The 18,602-nt window shown below is 40.6% G+C and overlaps 1 protein-coding gene across 1 annotated transcript; it reads right to left on the bottom strand.

The window, feature by feature from the left end:
- Window positions 1-9,970: 9,970 nt before the first annotated feature.
- On the bottom strand, window positions 9,971-10,699 carry LOC115965186. Its single transcript, XM_031084370.1, has one exon. It carries the CDS (start codon window positions 10,697-10,699, stop codon window positions 9,971-9,973), a length of 729 nt encoding a protein of 242 aa, XP_030940230.1.
- Between the last annotated feature and the right edge of the window lie 7,903 nt (window positions 10,700-18,602).

Genomic DNA, 18,602 nt, shown 5'->3' with positions numbered 1-18,602 from the left:
CTTGTAATCTTTTGTTGTCCTAAGCATCTTTTTGCATGACATACAAAGTGTAGCATTCACATTTCGAAAAATATGTAACATATTTGCTGTCCCAAACGTTATTTGGGTTACGTTTTCTTCATGTAACTCTTTTCTGCCCTTCACTGTCTTTTAATTTGTTATCTTTATCCCGTGAAATAAGAATTAAAAAAAAAAAAAAAAAAAAAAAAAGGATTCTAGAGGTTTTGGAGCCACTGCAGTGGGAAGGGGAAACCGGACATTTGTTGAGGTTACATAGAGAGACTAATTGTATAAATGTTTTGCAAGTAGACTATTCTAATTGGTTCTTCCAGTGAATTTTCTATTCAATTGGATACTAGATAATTTTTTTTTTGTAAATTTTATATTATTAAGTGGATTATAAATATTTAAGATTGTAATTAGTTTTTAGAGTGTGGACCGTGGAGTGATTTATCTTTTTTTTTTTTTGGTATGTAAAAGCAAAGACCTTATGTGGAAATGCATGAGGTCCTGTAATGTGGTGTTTTAAGCTTCCATTTTGTTTTTTAAAGCTTTTTCATTAAGTTTTTAAACTATTAAACAATAATTTATAGTAACTTATTTTTACTATTAGTTAATGATATATGGGCTAAGATTGACCCATTATGATTTATGACCCAAGTTTGAACTCTATTACTCACATATAGTTCAAAACCAACAAGGTTTGACCCACCCTCACAGTTGTGTACATCAAAGGTTAAACCTCTGTGTCTGTCATTTATCCTCAGAAAAGGTTAAAGCTCTGTGCAGATAATTTTGTATTATTAAGTGAATTATAAATATTTAAGATTGTAATTAGTATTTAGAGCGTAGATTGTGTAGATATTTAATTTTATCTTTTTTTTTTCTTTTCTTTTTGTATGGTATCTTACTTTCAAAGATTAAAGTACTGGATTTTTTTTTCACATTTTTTTTTCTATTGTAAATTTTATATTATTTAGTGGATTATAAATATTTAAGATAATAATTAGTATTTATAATGTAGGCGGTGGAGTGATTTATCTTTATTTTTTTTATTCTTTTTGTATTGTACTTTAATTTCAAGAAATCAAGTACTGTGTAATTTTTTTTTTTTACTTTTTTTTGTAAATTTTATATTATTAAGTGGATTATAAATATTTAAGATAGTAATTAGTATTTAGAATATAGACTATGGAGTGATTTATTTTTATTTGTTATTTTTTTTTTTTGGTTTTTCTTTTTGTATGGTACTTTACTTTCGAGAAATAAAGTACTGGAATTTTTTTTTCATTAGTAATTTTTAAATTATTAAGTGGATTATAAATATTTAAGATAATTATTAGTATTTAGAGTGTGGACTATGGAGTAATTTATTTTTATCCTTTTTTTTTGTATTGTACTTTAATTTCAAGAAATCAAGTAGTGGGTAATTTTTTTTTTTTACTTTTTTTTTATTTTGTAAATTTTATATTATTAAGTGGATTATAAATATTTAAGATAGTAATTAGTTTTAGAGTGTGGACCGTGGAGTGATTTATCCTTTTTTTTTTTTTTTGGTATGTAAAAGCAAAGACGTTATGTGGGAATGCATGAGGTCCTGTCATGTGGTGTGATGAAGCGTGAATTCGTCAGTCAAAGTGGGCAGATGGAACTCCTTATCGGCGCGAATGTATCTTCTATAAGGGTCACCAGTGTGGTGCCTGCCACAACGCCTCCGATGCCAAAGTTAGAATAAAAAGCACCTTATGAAATGAAAATGGAAGAACAAGATAAAAACCGAGTGCTTTCCCAAAATGTGAATATATGTACCTTCTGTTGACAATGTGAGGGCTTTATATATGTAGCTTCGGGTGCTAGCCATTGTGGTTGTTAATGCCCTTCCTAGTAACGCCTCTTGCCCAATAATGGGGCTTTTAATAGATTCCCAATGGTCTGCCTAGCTGATTTTGTAACTGCCCAGGTCATTAATCGACTATATTGAATGACTCCCTTACCTTTGTTAGGGATGACTGGTTTCTTCGTTAATCAAGACGACTTCGTCATGAGTGTTATATTCGTCATGAGTGTTAGTTTCGTCTATGGGATGTAACCTCGTCATTCCCATCAGTTGCCCCTCAGGTTCTGTGGTCGTCTATGACATGTCATGAGGACCATAGAAGATGAAAAGTTTTCCTGAGCTGTCTATGACTCTTGGGGTTTTGTTCCGAATTTAATGCGTAGTGGCGGCGCTACACGCAATGTGGCCACGTGGCGCGCGCTGATCCGTGGAGTTAATGGCATGACCCTTGGGTTTCCCACTGGTTTTCCAATCGTTTTTGAGCCTTGATTTGAAACTTCTCCTCTTCTAGTTTCTTTTGCTTTTCAGAAAACAAAACAAAAACTTCCAAACACTATTCCGAGCGATTTTTCTCGAAGCTTCCTTCTGTCAATCTTCTCCAAACCAGTGTGCTGCGTCTCGGTGCTTCGCCATTTGTGGAGGTATGTTTTCCCTTACATGTTTTTACCTTTTCTTTCTATCTTATTGTAGTATAGCTTCTGATTCTCTTTTTCTTTTCTTCCTTTGCTTTTGTTGGTCTTTGATTTTCTTGGGGATTCAGCTTGTGTTGTCCTCCTTTGTCCCTTTTTTTGTATTTCCATGGTTAATAGTTCTGAGGTTAGGATAGCTTGCCCCTCAATTTCCTTTCTTTTTGCACGCCTAGGGGGGTCTTTGGGTGTTTTCCCACACTTAGAAAATTTTGTTTTTGAGGGTAACTGCTTGGGTATTATTTTGGGCGATTTGCTGCCTTTGCTTTGCCAATTGCTCAGTTGGTTCAAAGGTTTAGTGAGAGGGAGAGAGGTGATGTTTGAGGTTAGGTCTAGTGATCTCGAGACTGGGTTGTCGTCTAATGGCGATCCGGTGGAGGGGGACACAGCCGTCTCTGCTCCTCGAGAGGTTAGGGCTTTTTATGCCCTTAGGGAGGTGTGTGGTTTAGATGCCGAAACTGTGAGTAGATTCAAGGATAGGCTCCAGTTTCCAGTGCGAGTTCGTGTTCGTCTACCCATCCAGGATAGGGCCTGTCACTTTTTTCCAGGTGAAGTATGTTTTTATGAGTCGACCTTTACCTGCGGGCTTAGGCTCCCCGTCCACCCGTTCCTGATGGAACTCCTGGCCCATTTTGGTATTGCTCCGGGGCAGCTCATGCCCAACTCGTGGAGGATTGTGATCAACTGTATGCAAATATGGTTGGCCTCTAACGGGGACATGATCAAAGTAGGTGAACTCACCTATCTATATCGTTTGAAAGAGTTGAAGGAGTGTGGGTATTATGAGTTAGTTCCTTGGGAGAGAAGAACAAGGATTGTCAAGGGTTTACCTTCGTCCTTCAGATATTGGAAGTCGTGATTTTTCTTTGTGTCCGGAGATGATTTCGAGACTCAATCCAGCAGTGATTGGGGCGATATCTCGAGGTTGCTTCATCGGTGGGGAACCCCGACTTTAGGTGCGTCAGTATTTCTCCCCATCATTTTAGTTTTGCCACTTTTGATGCTTTATTATCACTAACTCCTTTATCTTCTATTTGGCACAGTTAAGAGACGACCTAAACTTAAGAGCAGGCATAAGGAGCGCATAGAAACCGCAATCGGATACGTAGAGACGATTGAGAGTTGGGATGATCCGGTTGATCCACGGACCCTTGCCTTCTACAACCTTGGACCTGACCCGTCTCATTACGTTCTTCGTAACATTGGTATTGAAGGAAAAAAAAGTAAGTACTGTCATCGTCAATGTTGACTTTTCTCACGTATACTTTGGGTTTTTTGCTAAGTGTTTTCCTCTTGCAGAAATGACGACTAAGTTAAACAAGGATATGTACGCGAAGATGAGATCCAAGAAGGACGAGCCGCTGTCAAACCTAAGGAAGAAGGCAGTGCGCGTAACCGGGAAGGGCCCTTCCGTCAATCCCCCCTGCTCAATCACTCCCATAGTTTCTGCAACTGAAACGACGAGGACGGCTTCTCCAACCACGTCGATAGAGGAGATTCCTACTCCAGGCTCCAAAAGGCCACGCGTGACTAATAAGGAGAAGGAGAAGGTTGATTCCCGATCGTCCACAATATGGGACGACGAGAGGCTGGATGTGGATAGGGCTCATGAGGTTGTCACTCCAGCAGACTTGAGGGCCTTCTCTGATATGTCACTTAACGAGGTCGCGTCTCGTCATGTCCATAGGCTGGTTCAGGTATGGTGTTCCCTTTTCCCTTTTTTTTTTTATTTTTTTATTTTTTATTGACGACTTAAGAACTTCTTCCCAGGTGTTGGGGGAGAGCCTTCATATTACCTCTGAGTATTTCACTCAGGAGGCCAAAGTGGCGTCCCTAACATCTTGGATGGAGACCTTGGAAAGGGAGAATTCTGAGCTGAAGAAGAATTTGATCGTTTCTATGGACGAGACTACCTCTTTAAAGGCAAAGGTCAAGACCCTAGATGACGACCTTAGAGCAGAGCGCCAATTGACTCTGGAGAAGGACGAGCAGCTCCTTTCTGCCAAGGAGAAGCTTAAAACAATTGCTGCCAGATCAGTTGAGGCCTTCCAGACCACTGACGAGTACAACACAGTACTTTTTAGTTGGTACTTCAAAGGCTTCGAGCTTCTCAGGAGATATCTGGTCAAACATCTTACTGGGGTTGACATGGAGAGTCTAGACCTGAAGGAGGTTGATAAGGAGATGGCGATGGACGAAGCTGCTCAATCCTCCGCTCCAGAAGGTAATGCCCCTGGGACTACTACCGATGCCCCGGCCGTTGAAGATTTTGCTGCTAATGCCTAACTTGGTTACTTAGAAAAAAAAATTTTTCTTTTTTTGTGGATGCCCGTCATGTTTTGGGCCTTTTTTTTTTTTTTTTTGTAAATCTAATTCTAGAACAATTATTTGTTATCTCATTTTGAAGACAATGCTTGTGGCCCAGCATTTATGGGTTTTTAATTGCGCATACTTACTTGTTTGTCAGATGTTTGAGTTATTTTACATTCGTCCATATTTTGCACTTGAACATGGATTTTTGGCTGCGATCTCTCTATTCGTCATTGATCTGCTATTTACTCACGATCATTTAGATGGGCTTGGATACAGCCTGAGTGTTGTTTTGACTTGTTGCAAGGTTCTTGTCCCTTTTCTTTTCCTCCTCTTCTTTTTTGTAGATTCTTTAGTGGCCTGAATTCGTCAAGCGGTGTCTTGTCACTTGCACCTGCTAAGGGATTGTGCCTGCGTCAATGGTTTGTTCCCGTCGAGGCGGGGTCTTCTTACTTGACTTATATTCATTCAAGGGACATTTGTTGCGTTTATGGCTTCGTTAGTGACTTACATCCGTCAAAGCGGAATCTTATCACTTAGCCATTTTTTGGTGACCTACATCCATTTAAGGAATCTTGTCACTCAGGCTTCGTCAGTGATTTACATTCGTCTTGGCGGAATTTTATCACTTAGCTTTTATAGGCCTTATACCCGTTGGAGGTGTCATCAGTAACTTACATCCGTCAAGGCGGAATCTTGTTACTTAGTTTTTATGTCTTATACCCGTTGGAGGTATCGTCAGTAACTTACATCCGTCACGGCGGAATCTTGTTACTTAGCTTTTATATGCCCCATATCCGTTGGAGGGATCGTCAGTAACTTACATCCGTCAAGGTGGAATCTTGTTACTTAGCTTTTATATGCCTTACGATTGACTAGACCTGCTTACACAAAGACATGAGAGGAATAATTCTTTTATTAACTTCAAGAATGAACATATCCGTCTATTACATCTACTGGTGGTACTTTTTAAATGCTCAATGTTCCATGGTCGAGGGAGTCTTTGTCTGTCCATGGTTTCCAAGTGGTAACTGCCTTGTCTTGAGTAGTGTGGGACCCAGCTTTCCTTGGGTAGGGTCTTTAGTTGCTGTGGTGGTCTTGCGCAGGACGAGGTCTCCTATGTCCAGTTGCCTGAGTTTAACCCTCTTATTGTAGTATTCGGCCATCTTCAGCTGGTACTTCATCATCTTGCTGGATGCGTTGTCTCTTACTTCGTCCAGACAGTCCAAGTTGAGTCGCAGTTCATCGTCATTGCACCCTTCGTTGAACGTCCCTCGTCTGACGCTTGTTACCCCCACTTCGACTGGGATTACTGCTTCTGTGCCATAGGTAAGCCTGAAGGGGGTCTCTCCTGTTGGGGTTCTTGCTGTAGGTTCTGTATGCCCACAGGACATTAGGTAATTCTTCTGGCCAGGCACCCTTCGCGTCATCCAGCTTGGTTTTGATAATCTTGAGCAGCGTTCGATTCGTCACTTCCGTCTGTCCGTTTCCCTGGGGATGCCCCGGGGACGAGAACTGATTCTTAATTCCAAGGTTTGAACAGAAGTCTCTGAAACCTTGGCTGTCGAACTGCCTCCCATTATCTGATATGATCATCAAGGGAATCCCGAACCTGTAGATTATACTCTTCCACACAAAGCTCTGAATTCTTGCCTCGGTGATCGTTGCTAGGGCCTCTGCTTCAACCCATTTTGTGAAGTAATCAATAGCAACAAGTAGGAACTTTACATGACCTTTACCTTGGGGTAGTGGGCCGACGATGTCGATCCCCCATTGTGCAAATGGCCACGGGGAGGCTATAGTCGTCAATCTCTCTACTGGAAGCCGTTGCACATTCCCGTATCGCTGGCACTTGTCGCACCTCTTGACGATCTCAACAGCGTCCGCCTGCATAGTTGGCCAGAAATATCCTGTTCATACTACCTTGTTCACCAGGGATCTGGGGCCAGCGTGGTCGCCGCAAATTCCTCCATGGATTTCTTCCAGTATGTATCTAGCTTCTTCTTCGTCGACACACTTCAAGTAAGGCATAGAGAAGCCTTTCTTGTATAAGGCGTCATTAAGGATCGTGAACCTGGCTGCCCTCTTCTTGACCTTTTTAGCTTCTTCTGTGTTCTGAGGGAGGTGCCTGTCTTGGAGGAAGGACATTATGGGTGTCATCCAGCTGTTTGCGCTCTGGATGGTAAATGTTGGGACCTCTTCAATGCTGGGGTGTTTCTGGACCTCCAACGCTAAATCCATGCTAATCTCCCCTTTTTCTAATAACGCTAGTTTCAAGACTTCGTCTGCTCCCATATTCTAACTTCTTGGGATCTACACAAACTCCACTGTATCGAACTCCCGAGTTAGATGTTTTGTCAGCCTGAGGTACTTCTGCATCCTTTATTCCTTCGCTTCGTACTCCCCTCTGATCTGCCCGATCACTAGCTTCAAATCATTTTGGATTAACAGGTTCTTAGCTCCAAGTGCCTTTCCAAGCCTCAATCCCGTCAGTATCCCCTCGTATTCAGCTTCATTGTTGGTAGCCGGAAATTTTAGTTGGACCCCATATTTCAGCACCTCTCCATCGGGGGTGGTTATGACAACCCCTACTCCCCCCCCCCCTCCTCTGGGCTGACGAACCATCAGTTTGTATCGTCCATCTATCAACTCCGTTAGTAAGGCTATCTTCGTCTGGAAGGGTGAACTCTGCGATGAAGTCCGCCAGAGCTTGCGCCTTGATTGTCGTTCTGGGATGGTACTCGATGTCAAATTGACTAAGTTCAATCGCCCACTGGACCATTCTTCCGGCTGCCTCAGGCTTGTTCATTGATTTCTTGATCGGTTGGTCCGTCATTACGAGGATAGGGTTTGCCTGAAAGTATTGCCTTAGCTTGCGCGAGGCTACTATTAACGCAAATGCGATCTTTTCAATTCTTGGATATCTGGACTCAGCCCCTTGGAAGGCTTGACTAACGTAGTAAACTGGGAGCTGCTTCGCGCCCTCTTCTCTAATCAAGGCTGCACTTACTGCCGAGGTTGACACGGCCAGGTATAAGTATAGGTCTTCCCCTTCTTTGGACGGGCTTAAGAGGGGTGGATTGCTCAGGTAACGCTTTAGTTCCTAGAACGCTGCTTCGCATTCGTCGGTCCAGGCAAAAGCCTGCTTCAAGGTCTTGAAAAATGGCAGGCATTTTTCTGTAACTCTGGAGACGAACCTGTTTAAAGCTGCTATCCTTCCTGTGAGTTTTTGAACTTCTTTGACGGTCCTGGGTGATGTCATGTTGATGATGGCTTGTACTTTCTCTGGGTTTGCTTCTATTCCTCTTTGGGACACCATGAATCCCAGGAATTTCCCCAAAACTACCCCAAAAACACACTTACTTGGATTCAACCTCATCTGGTGTTTTTTGAGGGTTGCAAATGTCTCCTTCAGGTCGTCCAGATGTATGAGTTCTTCCTTACTCTTGACGAGCATATCGTCCACGTATACTTCCATGTTCCTGCCAATCTGTTGACTGAACATTTTGTTCACCAACCTCTGATACGTAGCTCCAGCATTCTTTAATCCAAAAGGCATTACCTTGTAACAGTAGAGTCCTTGACTCGTGATGAAAGCGGCCTTCTCTTGGTCTTCTTCAGCCATCCTTATCTGGTTATATCCCGAGAAGGCGTCCATAAACGTCAGTAACTTGTGCCCGGCTATAGAGTCCACGAGCTAGTCTATTCTCGGTAGAGGGAAGCTGTCTTTTGGGCAAGCCTTGTTCAGGTCGGTGAAGTCTACACACATCCTCCATTTTCCATTTGCTTTCTTTACTAGGACGATGTTTGCGAGCCATTCAGGATAATACACTTCCTGGATGAACCCTGCCGTCAAGAGTTTGGTAACTTCCTCTGCAACTGCTTGATCTCGTTTTGGGGTGAAGGCTCTTCGTCTTTGCTGGACGGGTTTCCATTCCGGGTTCACATTCAACTTATGCTGGATGACTCCTGGAGCTATGCCCGGCATGTCCTCGTGGCTCCATGCGAAGACATCTAGATTTTCTTTAAGGAATTGGATGAGTCTTGTTCTCATCTTGGGGCTTAATGTCATTCCTATCTTTGTCGTTTTGTTCGCTTCCCCTTCAACCAATTCCACTGTTTCCAGGGCCTCCATTCTGTCTTCTTCCTTTTCTTCAATCATCCACGTGTGGTTCTCCTTCGTAGCCAGGACAACTTGATAGCATTCTCTTGCCAGGACTTGATCTCCTTTCACTTCACCGACACCATTATCTGTTGGGAATTTTACCTACAGACAGTAAGTGGACGTGGCCGCTTTCCATTTATTGAGTGTGGGCCTCCCAATGATGACATTGTAGGATGAGGGGCAGTCCACCACTAAGAAGTTTAGTTGATGGGTCAGCTGCACCGGATAGGCCCCCACCGTCACTGTCAATGTCACTATGCCCTTGGGGTATACCCTGTCTCTGCTGAAGCTGACGAGTGGAGAGTCAAAGGGGTGCAGTCTCCTTGGATCTAGCCTCAGCTGCTGGAAGGCTGGGAGGTAGATGATGTTTGCGGAGCTGCCATTGTCGATGAGGATCCTCTTGGTATTGAATCCTTCTATATTCAGCATTATGACCAAGGGATCATTGTGGGGCTGCTTCACTCCCATGGCGTCTCCTTCATTGAAGGACATGTCCCGGTATGTTCGTTGTTGCTTAGACGGAGGTATGGTGTGGACACTATTTACCTGCCTCTGGTATGCCTTCTTGAGTGATTTAAATGATCCTTTTGAAAATGGCCCTCCTGTAATCGTCTTTATCTCCCCGATCACCTTGTGCGGAGGTTAGGACGGACGGTCGTCATCCCGGTAAAAGGACTCATGCTAGCTTTTATTACCGTCCCTGAATTTACTATATTCTCCCTTCTTCACATATTTCTGTAATTTCCCTTTCCGTATCAACTCCTCTATCTGCTCTTTTAGGTCTCTGCAATCTTCCGTGTTGTGGCCGTGATCTTTGTGGAACCGGAAGTACTTGTTCTTGTCACGGACATTGGGGGATGAGTGCAATGGTCTGGGTCATTTGAGATAATGCTCGTCCTTGATCTGCGTGAAAATTTTGTCAACAGGCATAACCAAAGGAGTAAATCTTACCGTCCGAGGACTTTTATCATCTTACCTCTTATTCCCGTCATTATTCCGACTGTCCGGTCGCTCTCTCTTTTGCCCCCTACGGTCGTCTTCTCTCTTTGCCTTGTCTCCTGGCTTCTCTGCATCCTTTATGGCTGCTAATGCATCTTCAACATTCATGTACTTTTGTGCTTTCAGCAGCATTTCTGCCATCGTCTTTGGTGGATTCTTTGCGAGGGAGGCCACGAGATCTCTGGACCTCAGTCCCGCTTTGAAGGTCGTCAGCTGCACCTTGTCATCGGCTTCGTCCACCTCTAGAGTCTCCAGGGTAAAGCGTTTGACATACGATCTCAAAGTTTCCTTCTTTACCTGTCTAATGGTGAGTAAGTAGTCTGCCGGTCTCTTTGGACGTTGCCCCTCTATGAAATGGCGCAGGAAGGCATTACTCAATTGCTCAAAGTTGTCCACGGACGAGGTAGGCAACTTCGTGAACCATTCTCTTGCAGCTCCTTTGAGAGTGGTGGAAAAGGACCGACATAGTATCTCGTCAAGTGGTTGTTGAAGACCTAGAGTCGTCTTAAAGGTATTAAGATGATCCTGAGGGTCTCTAAGTCCGTCAAACGGCTCAAGTTGAGGCAAGCGAAACTTTGACTGTACAGGGCATTCAAGTACCGCCGTGGTGAAAGGCGAATCCGTAGCCCTTACCATTCTGTCTACACTTCGGTCCATCTTCTCCTTAATGGCGCTCCTCAGTTCGTCCATCTCCTTCCTCATTTCTCAAAGGAGATCTGGATTCTGCTCGTCCGGAGTAGTTGGCCTCTGAGGGGTACCCCTCCTGTGGCTATCTCCTTCTCCTTCCAGGTTACCTTTGGATCAGTTCTCTTCTTGTTGGGCCTGTTGGACCTGCTGGAGTCGTAGCTTCATTTCCTGGTTTTGCTTGGTGAGTTCTTCAATGGTGGCTCCAAGGGCTTGAACTTGCTGGGCCAGGGCTGCTGAATCTGGATTGGGTTCCATCTGAATGTAGAGGGTTGATGGAAACTATGTTTTCAAATATGAATCTGAAAATGTCGTCCCCACAGACGGCGCCAAACTGATGAAGCGTGAATTCGTCAGTCAAAGTGGGCAGATGGAACTCCTTGTTAGCGCGAATGTATCTTCTATAAGGGTCACCGGTGTGGTGCCTGCCACAACGCCTCCGATGCCAAAGTTAGAATAAAAAGCACCTTATGAAAAGAAAATGGAAGAACAAGATAAAAACCGAGTGCTTTCCCAAAATGTGAATATATGTACCTTCTGTTGACAATGTGAGGGCTTTATATATGTGGCTTCGGGTGCTAGCCGTTGTGGTTGTTAATGCCCTTCCTAGTAACGCCTCTTGCCCAATAATGGGGCTTTTAATAGATTCCCAACGGTCTGCCTGACTGATTTTGTAACTGCCCAGGTCATTGATCGACTATATTGAATGACTTCCTTACCTTCGTCAGGGATGACTAGTTTCTTCATCAATCAGGACGACTTCGTCATGAGTGTTATATTCGTCATGAGTGTTAGTTTCTTCTATGGGATGTAACCTCGTCATTCCCATCATGGTGCTTTAAGCTTCCATTTTTTTAAAAATCTTTTTCATTAAGTTTTTAAACTATTACACAATAATTTACAGTAACTTATTTTTACTATTAGTTAATGATATGGGCCGAGGTTGACAATTAGACTAAACAAATGTAATTCTTTAAAAACAAATGACTACCTTCTCAAAATAGACAAAAAGCCCAAGCCTAGCCATTATGATTTATGACCCAAGTCTGAACTCTATTACTCACATATAGCTCAAAACCTACAAGGTCTGATCCACCCCCACAGTTGTGTACATCAAAGGTTAAACCTCTGTGTCTGTCGTTTATCCTCAAAAAAGGTTAAAGCTCTATGCAGATAATTTTGTATTATTAAGTGAATTATAAATATTTAATATAGTGATTAGTATTTAGAGCGTAGATTGTGTAGATATTTATCTTTATCTTTTTTTTCTTTTCTTTTCTTTTTGTATAGTATCTTACTTTCAAAGAATAAAGTACTGGATATTTTTTTTTCACATTTTTTTTTCCTATTGTAAATTTTATATTATTTAGTGGATTATAAACATTTAAGATAATAATTAGAATTTATAATGTAGACGGTGGAGTGATTTATCTTTTTTTTTTTTTTTAATTCTTTTTGTATTGTATTTTAATTTCAAGAAATCAAGTACTGTGTGTAAGGACTCAATTTGTAACGACCCAAAATGATATTGGGTTCGCACGTGAGAAAGCCCAAACATCATCATTTGTAGAGCGTGGGTTTGAAAGGTTAGGCCTTGGTCACCGGACGGTGGTTAGTCGTGGTGTTCATACAGAGTTAAACCGTGTTCGCTCGAGGAGTCTTTCTCCTTGAGGCGGTCTGGGAGGCTCTGGTTCTTGGCCTTTTTTCCCAGCCTCCTTTCTTGGCGCATCAACCTTCACATTATATAGCCCTTCTTGGTTGATCCTAGCCATCCACTTGTTGATCAGGCAGGTGCCTACTTAAGTACCCGTCCCATCAGCTGCCTCCCCTTGCTTTTTGTTAGTTGCGATGACCGAAGCCACCCTGTTCAGGTGTCTTTTCTCATTAGTATGGTTAGGACGTTTGCGGGCGCATTTAATGCGGAGAGGACATATTTACCCTGAACCAGTTCCACACCGTACCCCCATGTGGGTCCCATTCTACTCGCCTCTTCTTCAGGGGGCTTTTTGGGGGCAGCCTTCAACGAGATGTTGCTCTTCCCTTTGAAGTCTTGGAATGCCGAGGACAGGGTCATCCTCGGCTGTGCCCCCAGGCATTTCGGCCTTTCCCTATTCGTCCTCGGCAAATACCTTCCTCGGCATGGGCCCTAGGCCCTAGTAAAGCGTGGGCCGGATCATAAGTTCTCTGGCCCCACACTGTGTATTTTTTTTTTACTTTTTTTTTTTTGTAAATTTTATATTATTAAGTGAATTATAAATATTTAAGATAGTAATTAGTATTTAGAATATAGACTATGGAGTGATTTATCTTTTTTTTTTTTTAATCTTTTTTTTGTATGGTACTTTACTTTCAAGAAATGAAGTACTGGGTAAATATTTTTTTCACTTTTTTTTTTCTTTTGTAAATTTTATTTTAATATGTGGATTATAAATATTTAAGTTAGTAATTAGTATTTAAAGTGTGGACTATGGAATGATTTTTCTTTATTCTTTTTTTTTTCTTTTTGTATGGTACCTTACTTTCGAGAAATAAAGTACTGGAATTTTTTTTTCTTTAGTAATTTTTATACTATTAAGTGGATTATAAATATTTAAGATAATTATTAGTATTTAGAGTGTAGACTGTGGAGTAATTTATTTTTATCCTTTTTTTTGTATTGTACTTTAATTTCAAGAAATCAAGTAGTGGGTAATTTTTTTTTTTTTTTACTTTTTTTTTCTTTTGTAAATTTTATATTATTAAGTGGATTATATATATTTAAGATAGTAATTAGTTTTTAGAGTGTGGACCGTGGAGTGATTTATCTTTTTATATTATTATTATTATTTTTTTTTTGGTATGTAAAAGCAAAGACCTTATGTGGGAATGCATGAGGTCCTACCATATGGCGTTTTAAGCTTCCATTTTGTTTTTTAAACCTTTTTCATTAATTTTTAAACTATTACACAATAATTTATAGTAACTTATTTTTACTATTAGTTAATGATATGAGTTGAGGTTGACAATTAGACTAAGCAAATGTAATTCTTTAAAAACAAATGACTACCTTCTCAAAATAGACAAAAAGCCCATGCCTAGCCATTATGATTTATAACCCAAGTTTGAACTCTCTTACCCACTTGTAGCTCAAAACCTACAAGGTCTAACCCACCCCCATAGTTGTGTGCATCAAAGCTTAAAACTCTGTGCAGCTAAATTTTGCATTATTAAGTGAATTATAAATATTTAAGATAGTAATTAGTATTTAAAGCGTAGATTGTGTAGAGATTTATCATTATCTTTTTCTTTTCTTTTCTTTTTGTATGGTACCTTACTTTCAAGAAATAAGTACTGGATTATTTTTTTTTTCATTTTTTTTTCTATTGTAAATTTTATATTATTAAGTAGATTATAAATATTTAAGATAATAATTAGTATTTTGAATGTAGACGGTGGAGTGATTTATCTTTATCTTCTTTTTTTTTTATTCTTTTTGTATGGCACTTTAATTTTAAGAAATCAAGTACTGTGTAAATTTTTTTTTTATCACTTTGCTTTTTCTTTTGTAAATTTTATATTATTAAGTGGATTATAAATATTTAAGATAGTAATTAGTATTTAGAATGTAGACTATGGAGTGATTTATCTTTATTCTTTTTCTTTTTCTTTCTGTATGGTACTTTACTTTTAAGAAATTCAGTACTAGGTAAATTTTTTTTTCACCTTTTTTTTTTCTTTCGTAAATTTTATTTTATTATGTGAATTATAAATATTTAAGATAGTGATTAGTATTTAGAGTATGAACTATGGAGTGATTTTTCTTTATTCTTTTTTCTTTTTCCCTTTTTGCATGGTACTTTACTTTCGAGAAATAAAGTACTAGCAATTTTTTTTTTCTTTAGTAATTTTTATACTATTAAGTGGATTATAAATATTTAAGATAATTAGTATTTAGAGCGTGGACTGTGGAGTGATTTATCTTTATCCTTTTTTTTTTGTATGGTACTTTAATTTCAAGAAATCAAGTATTGGGTAAATTTTTTTTTTTTCTAAAATTTATATTAATAAGTGGATTATAAATATTTAAGATAGTAATTAGAATTTAGAGTGTGGACTGCGGGGTGATTTATCTTTATCTTTTCTTTTTCTTTTTTATATGGTACTCTACTTTGAAGAAATCAAGTATTGGGTAATTTTTTTTTTCTATTTTTTTTCTTTTGTAAATTTTGTATTATTAAGTGGATTATAAATATTTAAGATAGTAATTAGTATTTAGAATGTGGACTATGGAGCGATTTATCTTTATTTTTTATCTTTTTTGTGGTACTTTACTTTCAAAAAATCAAGTATTGGATAAATTTTTTTTTTTCACTTTTTTTTCTTTTTTAAATTTTGTATTATTAAGCGGATTATAAATATTTAAGATTGTAATTAGTATTTAAAGTGTGTACTGTGGATTGATTTTTCTCTTTTCTTTTTTTTTTTCTTTTTGTATGGTACTTTACTTTCCAGAAATAAAGTACTGTGATTTTTTTTTTCTTTTGTAAATTTTATATTATTAAGTAAATTATAAATATTTAAGATAGTTATTAGTATTTTGAGTGTGGACTTTGGAATGATTTCTCTTTATCTTTTCGGACGTTATATATTTGTGAGTTTTGTAAATGATGTGATTGAATATGGGTATTTAGAATGTGTATTTTGTTTTAGAATTAAGGAGAAAGTGAAAGACACATTTTATATCAACTTTTATTCTATAATATTCTTCCAAAGTTGTTGCTGTTGTTGTTGTGTTTTTTTTTTTTTTTTTTTCAATTGAATAATTATAATGGATATGCGTGTGCAATTTATAATTTTTTTTTTTTTTTAATGATGAACTCATTACTAATAAAGTTCCATAACAATCATGCTATAATGCATATATGACATTCTCCAAAACCATCTTATATAAAACATTATAGTATTATCCGTGCATCGCACGGGTAACTTACTAGTTCCTAATAAATTTGTTTGATCTATCAATAAATCCGCTATATTATTATTTGAGGTGAAAATAGAATTTTCCATTTGTTATTTGTGGGGCCCAAATGATCTATGGGCCAGGCCCATCTACCCAGGGAGAATCCGGAGGCCCAAGCCGAGGAGGGCTATGGCCCAAGCTCGACAAAATAGCCTTTGGATACCGCCGAGGACAGCTCAATCCTCGGCAGACCCAAAGTCCCCCCAAAGAAGAAATAAGGGTAAAGACGGTATAGGACTGAAACTTGGAAGAAAGATCTAAAATATCAAGGGAAAGCTGCTGTTACTGCCATTTAATACTCTGAACCTGACAGAGCCGTATTCTTTGGCTTTTACAACCATCCCTAACGACTTTGAGTATGGACTGATGGGACAAGTATCAACCTTGGAAAGTTTAACCCTACGCGTGGACGAAGGACAGTGGACGCGAGCTAGTATAAAAGGAAGAGTAAGTAATCTATAGGGGGGTTGGGAAAAATGGCCAGAAACCAGAGCCTCCCAACCCACCTCCAGGAGAAAGACTCCAGGGGTGTAGGGAAACTTAAGCTCGTACGAACACCGCGAAAACCCACCGCCTGTCAACCAGGGCCTAGCCTTCCAAACCCACGCTCTACAAATGATATTGTTAGGGGCCTTTTTACGTGCGAACCCGACACTGTTACGGTCCGCCACGAATCGCGTCCTTACAATTGGCGCCGTCTGTGGGAAAGGCTTGTGTGTTGGTATAGGAAGTGGGTCGATAGAGTTTCTTCGTTATATCTAACCGTCGGTTATAGAGTTCTAGTATAAAGTTCTGTTAGGGACTATGTTTCTTGACAAGGGGCTGGGTTGAGGAACTAACTCCCTTCAAGCCGATGTCCCCCGTAAAGAGCAAACTAGGCGCTTAGCAACGTTAACCGTATGGATAAACACTAGGGGCTTGGCCGAGGAGCTAACTCCCCTAAAGTCAAGATCCCACACAATGAGAAAACTAGGTTTTGGACAGAACCAAGGCATTGCATGGTCCTCGGACCCAAGCCTCCAGGGAAACCAACTACCTGGATGTGGAAAACTAGGTTTTGGACAGAACCAAGGCATTGCATGGTCCACGGACCCAAGCCTCAGGGGAAACCAACTACCTGGATGTGGAAAACTAGGTTTTGGACAGAACCAAGGCATTGCATGGTCCACGGACCCAAGCCTCAGGGGAAACCAACTACCTGGATGTGGAAAACTAGGTTTTGGACAGAACCAAGGCATTGCATGGTCCACGGACCCAAGCCTCAGGGGAAACCAACTACCTGGATGTGGAAAACTAGGTTTTGGACAGAACCAAGGCATTGCATGGTCCTCGGACCCAAGCCTCAGGGGAAACCAACTACCTGGATGTGGAAAACTAGGTTTTAGACAGAACCAAGGCATTGCATGGTCCACGGACCCAAGCCTCAGGGGAAACCAACTACCTGGATGTGGAAAACTAGGTTTTGGACAGAACCAAGGCATTGCATGGTCCTCGGACCAAGCCTCTGGGGAAACCAACTACCTGGATGTGGAAAACTAGGTTTTGGACAGAACCAAGGCATTGCATGGTCCTCGGACCCAAGCCTCAGGGGAAACCAACTACCTGGATGTGGAAAACTAGGTTTTGGACAGAACCAAGGCATTGCATAGTCCTCGGACTCAAGCCTCTGGGGAAACCAACTACCTGGATGTGGAAAACTAGGTTTTGGACAGAACCAAGGCATTGCATGGTCCTCGGACCCAAGCCTCAGGGGAAACCAACTACCTGGATGTGGAAAACTAGGTTTTGGACAGAACCAAGGCATTGCATGGTCCTCGGACTCAAGCCTATGGGGAAACCAACTACCTGGACGTAATGAAAACTAGGTTTTGGACAGAACCAAGGCATTGCATGGTCCTCGGACCCAAGCCTCTGGGGAAACCAACTACTTGGATGAGGAACCAACTATTTAAAGAAAAAACTATGGCCCGTAAACCTCGAAATCCCTCCGAAGAGAACTCCGCGTTAGCAGACGGGTTAATACCTTGATTGCGCGGATTCCTCGGTCTACCCTCGGATCTCCAGTATCAAAGGGGTTGACGCGATACGGCGCAACATATTACCCCAAAAGCACATCCAAAGTCCCTCGCTACTTAGCTACCCTTTCAGACGAATTATTTAGAGATTATCGTTCTCGGACATGGGTCTAGCATACATCGCGTAGTACTCAGCGCTTATCCCGGTTAGTTCCAAGAATTTAATTTATTGAAAGTTACCATTGTTATACTTGATAATATTTGTGAGTTTAAATTAGTAGGAACCTGTGTTAAAGCATTTTTTCTGCCTGGAATATCCTTAAGGGCAAGCTTGCATTTAATATTCATGCATAAAGTAGTTGTTACGGAGAAGAAAGATATGTATGGAGAAATAGACACATATTTTATTAAGACAAAGGAACAGTACAGTGTACAATGAAAAGCTGAAACAAGCTTACACTAAAACTGACTACATAAGTAAAGGAAAATACAAGCGAGTGGAGATAAGGCCGTGGGGACAGCTCAGAGGAGAGGTTGGCTACTGCGCCAAGTTATTGTCTAAGGAAACTATTCCTCGACACTTCTGCATGCCCATAACTCAGGCAGCCAAAGAACCTGACCTCAGGCTAACACCATCTACAGAAAAGGTGCTAGGAGCTTGAGGTTGGGAAGCCCCCACAAAAATTTGCCTGCTACAAGGCAGACAGTGCTGATGGTGGAAATTCCTTCTTTGGACATACCGAAAAACTGGCATGACCAGAACCTGCTTCGGATTTTGACTAAAAGAGGGAAAAAGACCCTCTCCCCTATGACGAAATGGAATGCTCCCTTGAACTTGCACCTCCTTGGCCCGTACCTCCCTACTCTGAGTCTCGGAGAGACATGACGCCTTTGTGGCGGAGGGAGC

Source organism: Quercus lobata, chromosome 10 (genome assembly GCF_001633185.2).
Source record: "Quercus lobata isolate SW786 chromosome 10, ValleyOak3.0 Primary Assembly, whole genome shotgun sequence".
NCBI classification, from domain to species: Eukaryota; Viridiplantae; Streptophyta; class Magnoliopsida; order Fagales; family Fagaceae; genus Quercus; species Quercus lobata.
Note: the sequence above shows the minus strand (reverse complement) of the source record. Positions and strands in the feature narration are given on the sequence as shown.